The sequence below is a fragment of the Tachypleus tridentatus genome, chromosome 2 (genome assembly GCF_004210375.1).
Source record: "Tachypleus tridentatus isolate NWPU-2018 chromosome 2, ASM421037v1, whole genome shotgun sequence".
Taxonomy (NCBI): Eukaryota; Metazoa; Arthropoda; class Merostomata; order Xiphosura; family Limulidae; genus Tachypleus; species Tachypleus tridentatus.
In genome coordinates, this window is record NC_134826.1 from 64719259 (window position 1) to 64739065 (window position 19807).

Below are 19807 nucleotides of genomic sequence, written 5' to 3' on the forward strand. Positions count from 1 at the left end.
CCACTTCACATTTCAAAAACATTAAATAACGGTTTAGATTAATTGCAATAAGTAACCATATTTAATGTATGTGTGTTTTTCCTATAGCAAAGCCACATCGGGCTATCTGCTGAATCGACCGAGGGGAATTGGACCCCTGATTTTAGCATTGTAAATTTCTAGACTTACCGCTGTACCAGTAAGGCCACTTCCGTGCATTTTAAGTTTGGATTAAAACTGGTTAGAACTAGAATACCCTTTGCTGACTGAAGTGTGACTCAATGCTGTTAGGGTTCAAAGGTCAAGAGGTGATCCCTCCTGTGAACAAAGAAAGCAAGCTGAGCTTTGAAATCCGAACACTTTCTTTGTGTCAGTTTTAACAAAAAAAAAAAAAGACCTTTAAAAGTTAGACCAGGACTTAAGTATTTAGATAATTCATCTCATCGGACGGAAAATTTCGGGACTAGTAATCACAGAATTCGGAGTGAGAACTGTTTTTCGTCGCACGTGAGTACACTCTCAGTTTTGTCGTTACAGATAACAAATATTTGGTTCCTTTTAAGGGTGTCCTCCTGTGGGACAGTGGTAAGTCTTCGGATTTACAGCATTAAAATTAGGGATTTGATTTCCCTCGGTGGCTTTGCTACAAGAAAATACACACACACCTTTCAAAGGGCCTAGCGTATTCCTATGGTTAGGGCTACAAGACTCGAAATCTGAAGATTACTGATTCGAACCTCCTTCACCTTATATGCTAGCGTTTTTTAGTCCAGGAGGGCATTATAATATAACGGTCAATCCTACTGTTCATTGACAAAAGATCTGACAGTGAATGGTGTCCATTAGCTGTGTCCCCTGTAGTCTATTACCACTATTTTAGGGGCGGCTGATGAAGATAGCGAAATTCAATACAAACAAACCGTTTCCTTTCAAGATAAAAGTTTCAAAATACAAAATGCTTATGAAACTCAAATGTTCAAAAACGCGAAACTTTTTCGTTTGGAATGTGACGTTAATGATTTTGAAAAACAGTCAAGTGTAAACCGTTCACAAGAAATTTTAGTAATAACTAAGTCTCACTTACACTAGACACGTCATAGTTTTGGTTTGTTTTGAATTTTGCGCAAAGCTACAGGAAGGCTACCTGCGCTAGACATCCCTAATTTAACAGTGTAAGGCTAGAGAGAAGGCAGCTAGTCATCACCAGCCACCCCCAACTCTTGGGGTACTCTTTTACCAATGAATAGTGGGATTCAACTTCACATTAAAATGTCCTCGTGACTGAAAGGGCGACCATGTTTGATGTGATGGGGATTCGAACCCGAAACCCTCAGATTACGAGTCGAGTGCCTTAACCACCTGTCCATGCTGGGTTCACTTACACCAGACATTTCATAGTACTCCACTGTAAAATATAAATAAACTATATAAATAAAACTATAAATAAAATATAAATAAAAATAAATAAAATGTATCAAAATTAACAAAACAAAAATTTGACAGAGCACAATTAGAAAGAAAATGGCAAATTTTTAGAAGAAACATGAAGAAAGAAAATCTCTGGGAATTTATTAAGTTTCGTAATTTTTTTCAACAATATTCATGAGATGATTATTTTTAGAGCAGTATAATTAATATTTGTTAAATAAAATAATAATAATTTATCCTCAATATTTATATAACTTATAATTATAAAATAAAGGTAACAAGTGAGTTTACACAACAGTGGGTATGTTTAGTTTTTCCTAATTTTTTTTTCGCCGTGTGGTATTTGGTCGTTTAATTTAGTAACTGTTCACAAAAGGACCTGAAAAGTGATTTATCTCTTAAAAACATCGGTAAGATTCCTGATACTTCTTACGCTTTTGTGTAGATTTAAGATTGTTTTATTTAAAAGGTTACTGACAATAAGCTACTATTCCTAAACTTAGAAATAAAAAAGCCATGAAATTAATTTTAGCAAGTTTGTTCACGAAATCAATATGAAGCCTTTCAACCCAAGATGATGAAGTGGGTTAGTCCTACACCGCTGGTAATCTAGCTGTATTTAATGTGTTTTTGATTTAAGATATGTGTGGGTGGGTGTAAAACAAATAGCACATTTTTTATTTATTTGTCAATTTTTTTCTAACTAAAATTAAATCGAATTGCCACTGTTTTTACAACTCATTTATTTATTTAAGTTTGTTTCCAAATTTCTGTTTCAATGAATTGAGTTATAAAACCGTGCGATGTCGCTATACTAGATGAGCTTTCTCAGTGTAGGGAATTCTTTAAATTGAATTTTGTTCTTGCTGTCATGTCCTTAATTCTTGTGAAGCAATCCTATTAATTTTAAATTAATAAATTCAAACTTGACGTTCATACTAACCTACGAGTGTGAAAGACCAATTTAATCACTGATGAAGGCGTGATGAAATTATTTTGTCATCACTTCCTGACGAAGGTGAGGAAAAACGGACACTGCACGTGATTGATTCTCATCATGTACAACGATTTTGATTTTGGTTTCAGCACTTTCCAATTTTAAAATAAAATGTATGGGACGAGACAAGTTTAGACATCTATATTTCTGTCTGTATTAAACTTCGATAGATTGAAGGGCGTGTCTCAAATTTCAACACTGACTTGTTACTTCAACGTTGGCTGGACACACTCAACAGCCCAAAGAAACATTGAGATTAAACGTGCAATATGGACATGTGATTAGTGTAATTGTAAAAACTACTTTTTAAATAAAATTACTGTAAAAATACAACGTTATAATATAAACGTTTTTGAATTTTTTTAGATAATATTTAAACTTTTAGAAGTGATAAAAGTCTTTTAACAAAGCTATTAAACTCTAAAAACTCAATAGTAACTTATTTTGAGCAAAGCGTCCATTTCATTCTCCTCCTTTCTCAATAAATTTCGATTAGTTTATATCTTAATTTATATGAAATTAAGTTTTTGGTTAAAAATAATGACTTATTTACCTCCTATAAAAGATAGAGATTTTCTATCACTTCTGCGACTGACCATTTTTTGTTTGCATACCCTCATTGGAGGTCATGGTCTAATTCTACGGGTGTGTGAGTGTTTTTTATAGCAAAGCCATACTGAGTTATCTGCTGAGTCCACCTAGGGGAATCTAACCAATGATTTAGTGGCGGCGCCAAGGTGGAGCTTGAGCCCTCCTCAGCCCCCCAATATTGTTACTTACATATATTCATAAAATATGGAAAACACAATCGTCGTTGTTTCTTAACAATTAACATCAGAGACATAGATCTGTAGAACTCGACGTCTTCATTAAGACGGAAGTATGTGTCATGCGTCCCATAGCAACCTACTGAATGCACTGAAACTCATGTGCTGTATTGCCGCTCCCTGTGTAATGTCATACTATCTTGAGCTTTGACGAAGATTAGACAACCATGTTGATTTCAAGTTACAACAGATCATCAGGAATTTTACTTGATAAACCAAAGATTTCACAGGTATTTACCCATTATTTTCATTTATCTTTTATTGAAAAGTAAAACAAAGCATGCATGTATAAGTGTATTGTGTATAGGTCAAAACTATGAAGCATTTAGCCGGTGTTGTGTCCTCTGTGATATCATTTTGCATTGTATATCAGCCATTCAAAATTGTAGTGATGATTGTGACATACACTTAAAATTGTGACTTACAATCCAGTTAATGTTATACTTATGATTTGATAATAACCTTGCATGTTAACTAACCAAATAATATTTCTAAACAATTTTAAAATTAATTTTGAAATTGTCATTGGGTTATTTAGAAGTGCCTAATTTAATGTAATGTAGTAGTTACATTATTGTAACAGGTGCTTGTTACACTTATGATAATAAGAACAATATCACAATCACAGTTTGGTTTGTATGAATTATGTGAACTTATGAAGAAACCAGCCTTTCTGTGAAGGTCAACTGCAATTTAGACATTTTGTTTTGGTGCTACTATGACCATTCAATATCCAGACCGCAGGTTTGCTTTGTTCGAGCGCGTGATTACCGTCTTGAATGCCTTAAGCGTATGATCACCGAACCGCTGACCATGGTGTACGCTCTGCGTGCTGCTAACGATCGGCTCAACCCGATCGAGTTCCAGATGCCAGCCGCACGCCATCCCCGCTCACTCCCATTAGCTGCCCACAGTTTTGCAACATGCCCTATCAAAGCTGTGTTTGTGTTCCCTAATTAGCCCTGTAAATTTACATTATCACTATCCTCTAATTAAGTACTTGTGTTATATGGTTAAAGATAAACACTTTCTCTAACAGTATTTAACGGATATGTTCTGGATTTTCATGTACAATTAATATAATTTGGTGATTTCAATGCCGCAGAGCAGTTGTTCGTAATGTTGAACTATGTTTAATTGTTATTTGTTCCTTATTCATGAAATGACCCAATAGTATGTATGTTATATCTTTTCCTTAGATTTCGATATTTAAAATGAATATCTTTTGTAAGCTCTAATGCCAACATAAGGAGAGATATTTACCCATCTGTTTCATGTAAACTTACACAACTTGGAAGTAAGAAGTGGTACTGGCAGTCAGCTGGCTCGGAGGTCACTTTGACGTTCGCGCGCTCTGTATATTTGTTTACGCGGCTCTCGCTCTCTCTGGTACTCGGCCTCACACTGGAACACACACTCAGTTTGGATTAATAAAAGAAAATCAAAATCAGCGACTCGTTTCCAAACAAGGTCACTAACACACAAGACAAGAGTCAGACATCACCCACCCAAACATAAACTGGTCACACGACACATATGGTTGATTATTGCAACACTACCTGTTACCCAAGAAGAGGCAGCGAGTAGATGGTCCTACAAACACATGTGATGCAAGTGAGGAGGACAGTGGTGATCGTGATAGTGAGAATGTGGACACGACTAGTGCGAGACCCGAGCCGCAAGAGGGCACCACTCACACCCATGGTAAAAAAACTACCACCAGGACCCAAGGACCTGAGCCAGCTTCCAGATAGTGGTTCTACCTGTCTAGACTTGAAGAGATATCCGGCCACAGAATACAGTGGCCAGTCAAGGTCATTCACCAAGAATTGGTGTGATCAGCACTCGTGGTTGGAGTACTCTGTACCCAAGATGCTGCATTCTGCTTCGCATGTCGTCTTTTCAGTCACACACACTTCGGTAAAACTTCAGACGTCCTTCGCCCATGAAAGCTTCCAGAACTGGAAGAAGGCGACCACATCACTGAAGTCCCATGATAACTCTGCAGGACACTAGTTTGCCATGCAAGCTTGGGCAGAGTTTAAATTGCAGAAAACAAAGGGTGCAAGGATCCAACATGCTCTCGATGCAAGTCATGCTAAAACTGTGGAGGAAAACCGACATTACATAAGAGCCGTGACAGATGTACTGCTCTACACAGCCTGCCAGAATAAAGCCCAGAGAGGTCACAGGGAAGGTAGTCAGTCAGATAACAGGGGAAATTTCCTGGAACTTCTTGACATGATTTCCAGATATGATGAAATCGTGAAGAAGAAGCAATGCTAAGTACATGCACCATGATGTCCAAAACGAACTGCTTGACACCATAGCTGGAATGATCAGGAAAGATATCCGCAAGGAGGTCATGGAATCTGAGCATTTTGCTCTAATGGTGGATGAAACAAAGGATGTAAGCAAACAAGAACAGCTGTCCATTGTGGTAAGGTACCTCCACCAACAGAGCCTTCACGAGGAGTTCCTAGACTTCACAGCTGCTGAGGGTCTGGATGCAGATTCATTGCTCAAGAAAATCATGGAGACTCTGGCCAAATGTGGTATTGACCATAATGCCTGCATTGGCCAGTGCTATGATGGAGCTGCAGTCATGTCAGGGCACATCAGTGGCATACAGGAGAGGTTCAGGAGAGAGGTGTCTCAAGTTGTGTATGTCCACTGCTATGCACGCAGGCTCAACCTTGTGCTAGTTGATTGTGTGCACAACGTCCAGACTGCAGCAGAGTTCTTTGTGACAATTCAGAAGCTGTACAAATTCTGCTCTACATCGGTTGTGCATGAAGAATTTCTGAAGGTACAGAAGGAGCTTTAACCCGTGAACCAGCACATAGAGTTGAAGCAACTGTCAGACACAAGATGGGCCTGCCAACATGCTGCTTGTCTGGCTGTGAAAAGAACCCTTCCTGCCATTGTGACAATCCTAAAGCGTCTTGTGGAGGTGGACAATGCTCATAGAGCCACTGAATCAAAGGGCCTGTGCATCCTCCTAGATCAGCAGTTTGTAACCAGTCTAGTGGCCATAGGAAAACTACTGCTGATGACAAAACAGCTTTCAGACCACCTCCACTCACCTGACATGTAGCTGGCCTCTGCAGAGCACCTTTTACAATCTGTCATCTCTGGTCTCTCAGAAATGAGAACTGAAGCAGCATGGAAAGACATGGAAGAGTCTGCTGAGGATATATGTAAGAAAGTGGTAATACGCACTGAGACGGTGCGTCAAGGTGGACAACGATCTGCCCCCAGACACCTGGACGAATTCATAATCGCATCCAGTACCAATACCAAATGCCAGGAGACACACCTTCTATGCCATCATAGACAGGATGCTCAACGAGCTGAATAGAAGATTCTCCTCTGATGCCTGAAATGTTCTGATGGATGCAACTGCATTGAACCCCAAATACTCCACATTTCTGGACAAGCAAGCACTCTTAGGAACACAATAAGGGCTGTACGTAAACAAATACATTTCAATAAACTTTGCGGATACGTTTATATTTGTTAATTAACTGCAATTTAACATTAGTAGAAGTTAAGAGCTAAACAATGTCGTCCATAATCTCCATAAGTAGCAACTTTTATAAGTATAAAATATTTTTTGATTTAAAACATAGGTTTATTAGATAGGAATAATTATTAACGTCATCAAAACTGTTATTGCCCACCTAGCAGTATATCTGCGGATTCTCATCGCTAAAAAAATGGGTTTCGATATCCGTGGTTGGTAGAGCATAGATAACTTATTGTGTAGCTTTGTGTTTAATTCTAAACAAACAAAACTGTTATGTCGAAACACAGCTGGTCTAAACTCCAATAGGACAAAAGACAATTAATGAGTGATAACCAATAATAAAATAATCCCTCCCTCATTTCTTTGCCATCCGTTCCTTTACATAAATAACCTTATTTTCTATAATTTAAATGCTCTCCTCCATCTAATTATAATTCAGTTTTGGCACTTTTTTTATAACCTGTACCCTCGTTCTCTTCTCCTTCTCATTACATATGTGCCATAGATGTCACTATGTTCCAACATAACAAATCGAATCACTAATTAATATTTCTTCTGACACTTAACTAATCTCTCTCTTACCTCTCTCTACCGAAGAAGAGCGAACAACGTTGTTCGCTCTTCTACGTAAAATATTTTCTCAACCCAAACGAGCCGTTTTTGCATACATACAATCTCTCTCTTATGATTATTTGGGTTTGTATATCCGGGAAGGTCAGATTTTTTTTCTCAAACTCTTTCTCTTTCCTTTATATTGGTTTCAGCGACTGTCAAACGTATTTATAAATCTCATGCGAGGTCAAAAGTAACCCGCTTTTAGTCAGGCCCCTATCAGGGTAATGTCCATGCTCTATCTACATAAGCACTTGGTGCAAATATATTTCTTCTGATAGTTCCATAACAATTTGCACTATCACTAGATAGGCATTAACCAGAAAACATTTACATAAATACCCTTTCAATGTTTATTAGTTAATCCTAAACTACTGTGGAGTCTAGTTTATAGGTGACCTTTTTGTTTTATTTGAATATATATATTTACTGGGAAAGGTGTTTAGGACTATTCTCATCATGTATGCAGTATCTGTCTAGTTCGCTTACCAGTTCGTTTTTTTCCCCAATTCTGGTCAAACTAGTTTATTGTACGATGTAGGAGTCTATCTGCTATTGTTGCTTTGTGTGCATATGTATGCATGAATTCTGATAAGGTAGTTCTGAGTACTTTTTAGGTTGTTGTAAGTAGTATATTTTTTATTGTTTGTAGTTTTGCTTGTAACAGTTTTTTACTTTCATTTATCCATGCAGGAGCCGCATCGTCAATTACGGATCTGATGTATTCTTTATATTTTTTTATAATCTTATCTATCGCTGCTCCACTATTTTTACCAGTTAGATTCCTAGCATAGTTTGTTCTTCGTTATACTTTTGTTTTAATATTATTTATGTGGTTTATCCACGTAAACTTAAAGTCAAATGTTAGTCCTAAGCATTTTGCAGATGTAGCAATCAGAAGAAGTGCTCCATTCATATAGAATCTCAGGCGTCGGAAAACGTTTTTGGAGGCGGACCGGATTAGAAATGTTTTTATGTTTTGCGAGCCAAGGCCAATAAAAAATATAACCATGATCATACACGGCTATGGAAACAGCTTGTTTTTTTTAATTACTTTGATGTTTTTCATTATAAGAGTAGATACCAACGTAACCCTCCATGTACTGTCAATCAATGAAAACTATGAAATTCTTTTTTTCTTTTTTTTTTTTTTTTTTTTTTTTTTGGGGTGGAGAACAAAATATTGTCAAATTGTGATTCAAATTTTGTGGTTCCTGTAATCAAAACTGACTGCAAGTAGCGATCAGTTAACACTGACCTATAAATAGATTTAATATACTTCATCTTTTAAAAAGGTTTTTTCACATAAATAGGTTGTGTCAAATGCTGAAACCCATCCTCGTGCAAAGGACTTTAAAGAAGTCTGGGAGGCATTTATAAAAGTCAATCAAGTTTTTCCTTTTGTACTCGTAATCTGAGGGTCGCGGGTTCGCATCCCCTTCGCGCCAAACATGCTCGCCCTTTAAGCCGTGGGGGCGTTATAATGTGTCGGTCGATCCCATTATTCGTTGGTAAAAGAGTAGCCCAAGAGTTGGCGGTGGGTGGTGATGACTAGCTGCCTTCCCTCTAGTCTTACACTGCTAAATTAGGAACGGCTAGCACAGATAGCCCTCCCAGACTTCTTTAAAGTCCTTTGCACGAGGATGGGTTTCAGCATTTGACACAACCTATTTATGTGAAAAAAACCTTTTAAAAGATGAAGTATATTAAATCTATTTATAGGTCAGTGTTAACTGATCGCTACTTGCAGTCAGTTTTGATTACAGGAACCACAAAATTTGAATCACAATTTGACAATATTTTGTTCTCCACCCCCCCCCCCCCCCCCCCCCCCAAAAAAAAAAAAAAAAAAAAAAGAATTTCATAGTTTTCATTGAGTGACAGTACATGGAGGGTTACGTTGGTATCTACTCTTGTGCAAAATTCAAAAACAAACAAACAAACATAATTCAAAAACCAAAACGGAGGTTGATTTGGTTTCAAACAGAGTATTCGCTTTTATAAGTTATTACTAACCAGTAGTGATTTCTAAAACATAATTCTATTTTTCTACAGAAATCTACTGGTGTTTTGTTTTTTTCATAAAAAGCTAGGTTGCATTGTGAAAAAGGAATTACCAGGCAGTAATAAATCATACAAAGTTGGACGTATGGGTATATGTGTATCTATATATGTATGTGGCCGAATCCCCCCAATAGAAAAATGGACTTACAACGCTAGAAACCGGGTTTCGATACCCGTGGTGAGCGAGCACAGATATTCCATTGTATAGCTTTGTGCTTAACTTCAAACTAACATCTGCTGTTCAACGCCACAAACAAAAATCCTTAAAAAACGTTCACTTTTTGGGTAATAAAGATTCAAAAAATAGGAAATTGACTACAGTATGAACAACAACCATTACTTTATCACAGAGCACGATGACTACGGTATGTACAACAACCATTACTTTATCACAGAACACGATGACTACGGTATGTACAACAACCATTACTTTATCACAGAGCACGATGACTACGGTATGTACAACAACCATTACTTTATCACAGAACACGATGACTACGGTATGTACAACAACCATTACTTTATCACAGAGCACGATGACTACGGTATGTACAACAACCATTACTTTATCACAGAACACGATGACTATGGTATGTACAACAACCATTACTTTATCACAGAACACGATGACTACGGTATGTACAACAACCATTACTTTATCACAGAACACGATGACTACAGTATATACAAAAACCATTACTTTATCACAGAACACGATGACTACGGTATGTACAACAACCATTACTTTATCACAGAACACGATGACTACGGTATGTACAACAACCATTACTTTATCACAGAACACGATGACTACGGTATGTACAACAACCATTACTTTATCACAGAGCACGATGACTACGGTATGTACAACAACCATTACTTTATCACAGAGCACGATGACTACGGTATGTACAACAACCATTACTTTATCACAGAACACGATGACTACGGTATGTACAACAACCATTACTTTATCACAGAGCACGATGACTACGGTATGTACAACAACCATTACTTTATCACAGAGCACGATGACTACGGTATGTACAACAACCATTACTTTATCACAGAGCACGATGACTACGGTATGTACAACAACCATTACTTTATCACAGAACACGATGACTACGGTATGTACAACAACCATTACTTTATCACAGAGCACGATGACTACGGTATGTACAACAACCATTACTTTATCACAGAACACGATGACTACGGTATGTACAACAACCATTACTTTATCACAGAACACGATGACTACGGTATGTACAACAACCATTACTTTATCACAGAACACGATGACTACGGTATGTACAACAACCATTACTTTATCACAGAGCACGATGACTACGGTATGTACAACAACCATTACTTTATCACAGAACACGATGACTACGGTATGTACAACAACCATTACTTTATCACAGAGCACGATGACTACGGTATGTACAACAACCATTACTTTATCACAGAACACGATTCCAAACAAAAGTACTCTGACAACAAGAACACGATTTTCAATAACTGTACGTGAGAGTTTGGTTATATCTTTACTGCTGTCATTTATAAATACAGTTATAAAAAGTGAGTTATTTAAAAAAAACGTTTTTTAACAAAAGGTACCACTTATGATATTAGTTAAAATATTACATTTTGTACCACCACAATCCAAACGCTTTTCCTAGAAAAATGCTAGTTTGGAAAATGTTCCCTTTTCCTGACTGCTATACTTAGTAATTACTAGCATAACAGCTGTCCGTAAGGTGGTGTTTCTTCAAGCAAGTAATAAGTATTACAGTTGGAACAACATTGTATTTAGCACATAGTTATAAGTGCAACCTTCCTAGGTATGTTGAAACTCTACATGAAATTTAAAACCTCATAACGTGCAGAAAACTTTTAAAAATTGAGAAAAACATACGTATGATCTTATAAATAACTCCTGAAGACGATGTAGGAAACGTGGAAATATGTAGGGTGTTTTTAAGTGAAAGCCGTTTACAGCTTTAATTAATAAACTTTTAATTATATAAATATGGAACGTTCTATTTTAGTTTAAACACTTCAAAAGTGTCAATCATTCATAATAAACAGTACCATTTGTGATACATGGATGTCTAGGATTCATGCATGATCATTCTACTTTTGAACTACTCACTTGCTGTAATGCAGCCAATAAGCAGCACCCGCCGCCAAAAGGGCTTTGTATAACTTTGAACTGAATAGGAAGGTACATTGCCCCATATTATGCTCGCAACTGAAACACAGAGTTGCCCAGCAGCATCAAGTCGCGAACGTCGGAACCATCATAAAGTAGCCCGCCACGACAACCACTTTAGCCTCACATCAAACATTTGATTTGAATAAAGGAAGACGGTATTTAAAACCGTAACACCTCAAATGCTACAGGAACATCATCCGTACCTGAACAAAAAGACAAATCATATTGCGTTGTGATCGTCAACGGTACACATCTCAAATAACAGTGCACGACTGACAAAATGTGTATTCAGGGGAAGACTGGCTCACCGAGACACTGTGCAATTAATTGTCCAGTGGTCCCCGTACATTTGACTTATTCTTAAAAAATGATTTTAAATTTTAACTGTTTAGCCAGTAAGAAGCATGAGATATAGCTCGAGCTAGTCCTTTAGTACCAATCTATCCCTGTATGTATATATGTTATGTTGGTTTTTCATTAAAGTTGTTGAACACCGCTAACCGTAGTAAACAATAATCAAACCTAATGCTTAATAATATATAATTTTTTCAATACATATAATAGTTTACTGAATTGATGTGACACACAATGTTTATAGTTAGTTTACTACATGAGATGTCTTCATTAATGTACATTTGCTGGTATTTCTAATGTAGGTAGCTCACTTCCAATAAGCCTTTAATAAGTTCTTTATGTTTAGATTTAACTAATTATGTAGCCTTGTGATTTTCTTACGATATCTTGCCACATGTTGGACTTTGGTTTATTATAGCTTACATTTAGACCTATTTTAGTGTTGTGCTTTTAAATAAGAAGACACTCCGTTTTTCGCGAAGGCGACTTTATTGATATAATTAGTTATTAAAATATGTTTTAACGTTATCACTGACATTTCTAACTGCAGAAGTGAGATTATGTTGCATTACTAGTTAAAAGTTATTATTGGGTTTACGCTCGAAAATATCGCTAATAGCGAGGGTACCCAACTAACGAAATAGTGCATTCTAATCTCTATGTGAAACTGTTTTGTATTCATTAAATATATTATGTGCTTAATAGTTAGTTAGTTATGATATTAATTTATTTTTTTATAGAAGCCAAGGAACTGCGGAAATCTGATAAGCAATCTACTTCTTTAATCTTCCCAATCTTATTAAATATTAAAATCTCTGTGATATCTGACTGTGTAAACATTGTACATTTTTTTGTTATTGTTATGATTCAAACAACTTTTCTGATAATTTTTACATTTAGGGTTGCCCAACTGAAACCTCACCAATGTCAACCAAAGGGAAACCCCGCAGTAAAAAAACTACTAGGCCTAGGTTTTTGGGCAATCAAAAGAAGATTCAAGTAATCTTTGGAATGTGCCTGGTCTTCTTTGTAACTGCTGGATTTTATATAATTGCATATTTCAACGATTTAAGCGTTTTTTTGCAAACGAACTACGTAAAAAATTACAAAACTATATGCCATGAAGAAAAGCAAAGATCGTATAAATGAATCGATGATTCTAACTGGAAAAAACTCTACTCTTCAGGCTAGGCAAGATAATTGGAATAAGGTAACTGAAAACATTTATGTCTTTTCTTCATTCTGGGATGACAGGTTGAAGCCATTGAAGAGATTTGTTCGAGTCGTGGCTGTTGGACACAGAGATGGACTAGAACAAAAAGATATTCGCTGTATTACACACGATCAACACACCAACATTTCCATCATATTGCCAACTAGTTTCGAAATTATTCAGGAACACCATAACCAGTTGTTTTCGGCTATGTATTTTTTCTGTTATTGTGATTCAAAGAGCTCTCCTCCCCTCTTTGTAGCTTTGCGTCATATTCCAACATTGTTGGAATCTGCTAAGCTTCCTGTTCATAATCGAAACGTAAGTGAAGTTAGAGCGACTAAAAATGAACTTGCAGTTTGTGTGCGGCCTTTTTTTGGGCCATTCAACAACACCTTGGCTCTAGCAGAGTTCGTAGCTTTATACCATAATTTGGGTGTCAGTCAGTTTACGTTTTATGATTACAAAATAACAAATCAGGTTCGGAAGTTTATATCTTCTCTACAGGAGGAAGGGCTTAATATTAACCTTCTTTCCTGGAGCCTGCCGGATCCTATGATTCTAAGCACGTGGGCATATGGTCAGGTAGCTAGCAATCAAGACTGCGTTTACAGACATATGTTTGATTATAATTATGTGTTATTGGTGGATATTGATGAGTTTCTTTTTCCACGGAAGCACGAAACGCTTCAGGAAATGATTAAGTCATTCCCCATCGAAAAGTGGGGCAGTTTAGAAATTCGCAACGCTTTCTTTTGTAAAGAAAACCCAGTGGAATTTGTAAACTGGAATGCGTCAATACCGCTTGCTTCTACAAGATTCACAGAACGTGAGACGAAAATATGGAAATCCAAGAACAGATCCAAGATTATAGTTCAACCTTTCAAAATAATAACTTGTGGGATTCACTTTGTTTGGAAGCACTTTGATGCATGGAATGCGATCGTAGTGTCACCTAGTGTATGTTTAATGCATCATTACCGTGATGGTACGTGTTCTAATGATTCACAGAAGATAAAAGACAATCATGCCTTAAAATATAAAAAACAGTTACTAACGTCCAAGGTGATAAAAATATGGAAAGAACTCTTTTGGTAGACATTCTAATTATCCTTGCATCCGTAACCATATCATTTTTTGTTTTTATTTGGTAACACTGCGAAGTTCCCTCTTCCTAACAAATAATAATGAATTGATAAAGCTTTCTTCCTGATTTAAACTATTTACATGCGTATATAGCACACATACGAACTCGCACAACCTAGAGAAACACAATTAAAATTGTCATCTTAATATGTCAAGCCTCAGAAGAAAAAGTGTGATTTTTTTTTTTTTTTTACGTATTGGCAAGGAACGAGAAACAAAAGTAAAAATAGAATAAACAAATATGAAAAAAACTCTAATAAAACTTCCAAAGTGTGAATTATAAATATACAAAGAAAAACATCTTAATTAAATATACCAAAAGGTAAAAACAAAATGTTTGCATATTTCAAATAATCTCGCATAAGTTCGTGTAATCTCAATGACGGAGGTCCAACATGGCCAGGTGGGTTTAGGCGTTCGACTCGTAATCTGAGGGTCGCAGGTTCGAATCCCAGTCGCACCAAACATACTCGCCCTTTCAGCCGTGGGCGCGTTATAATGTGACGGTCAATCCCACTATTCGTTGCTGAAAGAGTAGTCTAAGAGTTGGCGGTGGGTGGTGATGACTAGCTGCCTTCCATTTAGTCTTACACTGCTACATTAGGGATGGCTAGCGCAGATAGCTCTCGAGTAGCTTTGCGCGAAATTAAAAAAAAATGACGAATTGTCATTTTATTAAACTTATCTACGTCGTTGTGAGCGCAGCTAAGGCTCTTAAAATTTTAAAGATTCTATAACAGAAGACATATAAGTTAACGAAAACTTAACCTATTCTTATAAGTTCTTGCATTATAAAACAACTAATAAATCGAAACCAAGAAATAAACGTTGATTCAGTCGTAAAAACGTTTAAAAGTTTCGAGCAAATAATTCTACAGTGTAATTGTTGTATAGGTAAAAACACTGTTTGCGTGCTTTGTGTTCACACTACGCACATCCCTCTCAATATTTACCTGATGTGAGTTCTCGTGCTGTGTAGACTTAATACGCACTCTGAAGAGGAAACAAATAATAAAATTACTAATTACTTTAATTTAAAATGAATACAATTCGTATGCTGTTTTACACTACTTGCTCAAGAGTGACAGTTAAAGTCGTACGTTAAACTATGATTCTCTATTTTAAAGTAAATGCGTAAAAACTATTAAAGGGTTTAGATCGGTTTAATTTTTTGAGTTACATCATAACGAAAGAGACTTGTGAAATAACTGTAGAAGCAACATTCGGGTTTAGTGTTAGAAGACAATAACTGAAACCTTGAAATGTTTTCATCTCGTGTCAAAAGAAAATAACTGAAACCACGAGGTGTATTTTATATTATTTCAGTTTACCCTGTTTGATTAATTTCGGGATCAGGCCTAAAATCCGATAATGTATGACTCATGTCACATTCCTCCAAAATACTCTCCGCACTTTGGGGAAAGTGACTGTCTCAAATTTCACTATTCGATCAAACAAAAGTTGACGGTAGACATTGTCGAACAACTGTATTAAAACTAATTATACAATCAGTAAAATATGAATAAATCAAATCACTTACTTCTAAGCATCATTCTATTCAGTTCTTCCGATTGTTTTCATACTAGTCAATCTAGCACGAAATTTATAAGTATTTAAGTTTCATACACAATATTTCATAGTCATAACTACTAAATCACGTCTGTTCCGTTTTATTAAAAAGTATTTCTCACTATTTTAAATCAAATACTAGTTTTATACGATTATCAGGCATAGTTTTATATTAGATACCATAGCTATAATAAATAAAGTACAATATTGTCAAAAACAATAATTAAACTAGATAACAATTGGAAAAACGTTAATAATTTCAAACAAGTGGTGTTGTATATGAAAACTAAATACATTAAACTAAACTATAAACAGTATGGACCAGTAAACTGTATTTTAATAAGAACATTTCTTGCAGAACAAGGGCTCCCCCACAGATGAGGATACGTCATCTACCCGATTTAATTTATACTCATAAGCCTTACATAAGTAATGAAACTATATTTTGAAAGTTAGCACTAGAATGAGCCCTCAGGTTCGTGCATCCCCAAATTACCATTTTTTCTTTAAATTCCATTTAAAAATAGCTGAAATTAATTATGAGGATTCAAAGGATACCTCATGGCTCACAGAGACTCCAGTGTACTTAAGAAATTCCTTCGTTGTCCCAAGTTATTTGTACAGTTGCCTAATACGTCAGGACACCCACCATGTAAGCTTGTGAGTAGGGATATGAACACAGATTTTCAAATATGGTCCATTCGACCTCCTGAGGGAAACCAGTAATGGAACATTCGGTGGCAGATTCAGGTTCAGCAATCATGGATATCTATTCTTAAGCCCCTATCACCTCTGGATAACCTTCTGGTCGCGTTTTAGCCTCCCTCCACCATATGGGTCAGGACACTTCCGAGTTGCTCCAGGTTCGCCACTAAGTTTGGTTTTACCAAACCAGAACTGTGGAATGAAATAGTTGGATGTTCATACAGACATACACAGCTATAAGTCGAATCATTATAGGATTCGGTTGTATAAAGACAGTTGCTTTGACTGAAATAAAACTAAAAATTATTTTCTTGTGAAAGTACCAAAGCAAAATATAAGATGTATTGGTCATTAAACATCATAATTTAAAAAAATGTATAATTTTTCTCTAATAATATTAGTAATTAACACTACCTAACCCCTACCTTGATGAGTGTGTTTTTTGAAGTAGGTGACTAGCTGTATAAAAGATACTAGGCAAATATACATTCGGTATTTTCCAACACTCTTTATTACGTATTCACCATCGGTGAAAGAAATTAAAACAAACAAACTTTCGTTACCGACCTCGAGTTACCTTCGCACGCGGTGAAAATCGAAACAGATATGCAACACAAACGTACAAGATATTTTCAATTTGAAACCACTTTCCTGGTTGGTTGGTGGAAAAATATTTTGAAGCAATGTAAGTAAAACTGTTATTTATTAAACCTATTATAATTAGGAAATACGGAAACATTAACCTGTGCTACATACAGAGTTGTTTGTTTATTTGTGTAGAACTGAGCACAAAACTATACAATGGATTATCTGTACTCTACCCACCATGAGTATCGAAACCCGGGTTTTATCAGTGTTGAGTCCGCAGACATGCTGTTGTGCCACTGGGAGGCGCTTCGCGCAGAAACCTCACATGATATAGTTTAATATTGATACCATTTTGTTTTTATAGAATATTCTTCCTTATAGTATATCCTGGGGCACAACTATATACATCAAGTGATTAATCTAACAACCCCCGAAATATCTGCTGTTTACTGGTATGTTTGAGAGCTTATAAACCCAAAAATTGAGTTTCGACACCCACAAAGGAAAGAGCAGAGACAGCCTATTGAGTAACTCTGTGTTTAACGAAAAAAAAAACCAGTCGATTAATTTGTTTGTTTTATCCAATCTCTCTCTAAATGATTTCTAGTGGCACAGCAGTATATCTGAGAGCTTACATTACTAGAAACCGGGTTTCTATACTCCTTGTAAGCAGAGAACAGACAGCCCTTTGTGTAGCTTTGTGCTTAATAACAAGCAACAACCTCTCTCTCTAACTGCAAGTTGGCTTCTTAAGGCTTAGCAAAGTCATTTATTTATAGAAAGAAAATAGAAGTAGTTACTCTTGCCAATTTAATTTGGTTGAGTAGCTATAAATAAAACGAATAAATAAGTTTCCTGTAATGAGCAGGTATCGTATAATTACAAAAACTGGGATTGCTTTATTTTCACGAAGCATTTGGTTTTTATAAACATACGTCTAACGTGCACCAGGTTCTATTGTTTAAAACAACTATATAAAGGAAATTTAGTTGACTTTTGAAATATCTGTTCTTTTTCTTTTTCTGCAAAACAAATCATCGGATTTAAATAACGCTTTTGATCGTTGTATGAAAAGTTAGTTTCAAGTTCCAATAATTACAAGTTTTTAATTCATAGTAATTTTTATATGATACATTAGAAAAACAAAAACATTTTCTGAAAATGTGAACTCAAGACACAACTTTCACAAATAAAAATGACCACAATCCTGTCAATATAAAGTCAAGCTTCAACGTAATCCTACAAATTTTCCAGTTGTTCATTGTTAAAGCCAAAACATAACTAAATCTAAATTAAACTAAAATAAACAATAAAACGCTTACTAATTAAGCCTTTCCCTCAATGAGTCAGCAGTGAGTTTAAGAAATTACAACACTAAAACGCTATATATTCCGAGAATGCTATACTCTGCCAAAAACAGAAAGCAAATAACCCATTATGTGGATTGGTGCTAAACAACAACAACAACTAATTGAGTGCACTTCCAGTCCTGCTATCGTAATGCTAGTATTTAAAATTTTACTATGATGAAGAGATATAACAATTGATCCAGTATATCTGATCTTAAATTAAAATAAAAACATTTTATACCTTAAACCATGTTTTTTATCACTCAATTGTAAAATGACCAAATTTCGAAAGTTTTGGATTTGAAGGTTTCAGTTTTTTCCTCATTAATATTTTTAGTGACATTTAATATAATGTTCGTAAGCAATTTTTTTCCAGTAATTACACTGTTAGGAAAAGTTCTATAGCAAGTTTTTCGAGGTTCGCTTTTTGTCATTATATTTAGTGGACTTTATGGTTGTTAACCCATAATGAGGGAAAATATCTGTTGATGACCTTTTTTTTTATGGCTTTCTAAAACAAAAAGTTAAATTCGATTTCATTACAGCCCGGCATGGCCAAGCGTGTTAAGGAGTGTGACTCGTAATCTGAGGGTCGCGGGTTCGCATCCCCTTCGTGCCAAACATGCTCGCCCTTTCATCCGTGGGGGCGTTATAAAGTTACAGTCAATTCCACTATTCGTTGGTAAAAGAGTAGCCCAAAAATTGGCGGTGGGTGGTGATGACTAGCTACATTCCCTCTAGTCTTACACTGCTAAGTTAGGGACGGCTAGCACAGATAGCCCTCGAGTAGCTTTGCGCGAAATTAAAAAAAAAAAATGACGAATTGTCATTTTATTAAACTTATCTACGTCGTTGTGAGCGCAGCTAAGGCTCTTAAAAATTTTAAAGATTCTATAACAGAAGACATATAAGTTAACGAAAACTTAACCTATTCTTATAAGTTCTTGCATTATAAAACAACTAATAAATCGAAACCAAGAAATAAACGTTGATTCAGTCGTAAAAACGTTTAAAAGTTTCGAGCAAATAATTCTACAGTGTAATTGTTGTATAGGTAAAACACTGTTTGCGTGCTTTGTGTTCACACTACGCACATCCCTCTCAATATTTACCTGATGTGAGTTCTCGTGCTGTGTAGACTTAATACGCACTCTGAAGAGGAAACAAATAATAAAATTACTAATTACTTTAATTTAAAATGAATACAATTCGTATGCTGTTTT

General features: G+C 35.9%; 1 protein-coding gene across 1 annotated transcript; it reads left to right on the top strand.

The window, feature by feature from the left end:
- The first annotated feature begins 1693 nt into the window (after positions 1-1693).
- LOC143235824 (beta-1,4-galactosyltransferase galt-1-like) lies at positions 1694-14543 on the top strand. Its single transcript, XM_076474041.1, has 2 exons — positions 1694-1817; positions 12915-14543. The coding sequence occupies exon 2, from the start codon at positions 13135-13137 to the stop codon at positions 14323-14325; it is 1191 nt and encodes a 396-aa protein (XP_076330156.1). The 5' UTR covers positions 1694-1817; positions 12915-13134; the 3' UTR covers positions 14326-14543.
- Positions 14544-19807: the final 5264 nt, after the last annotated feature.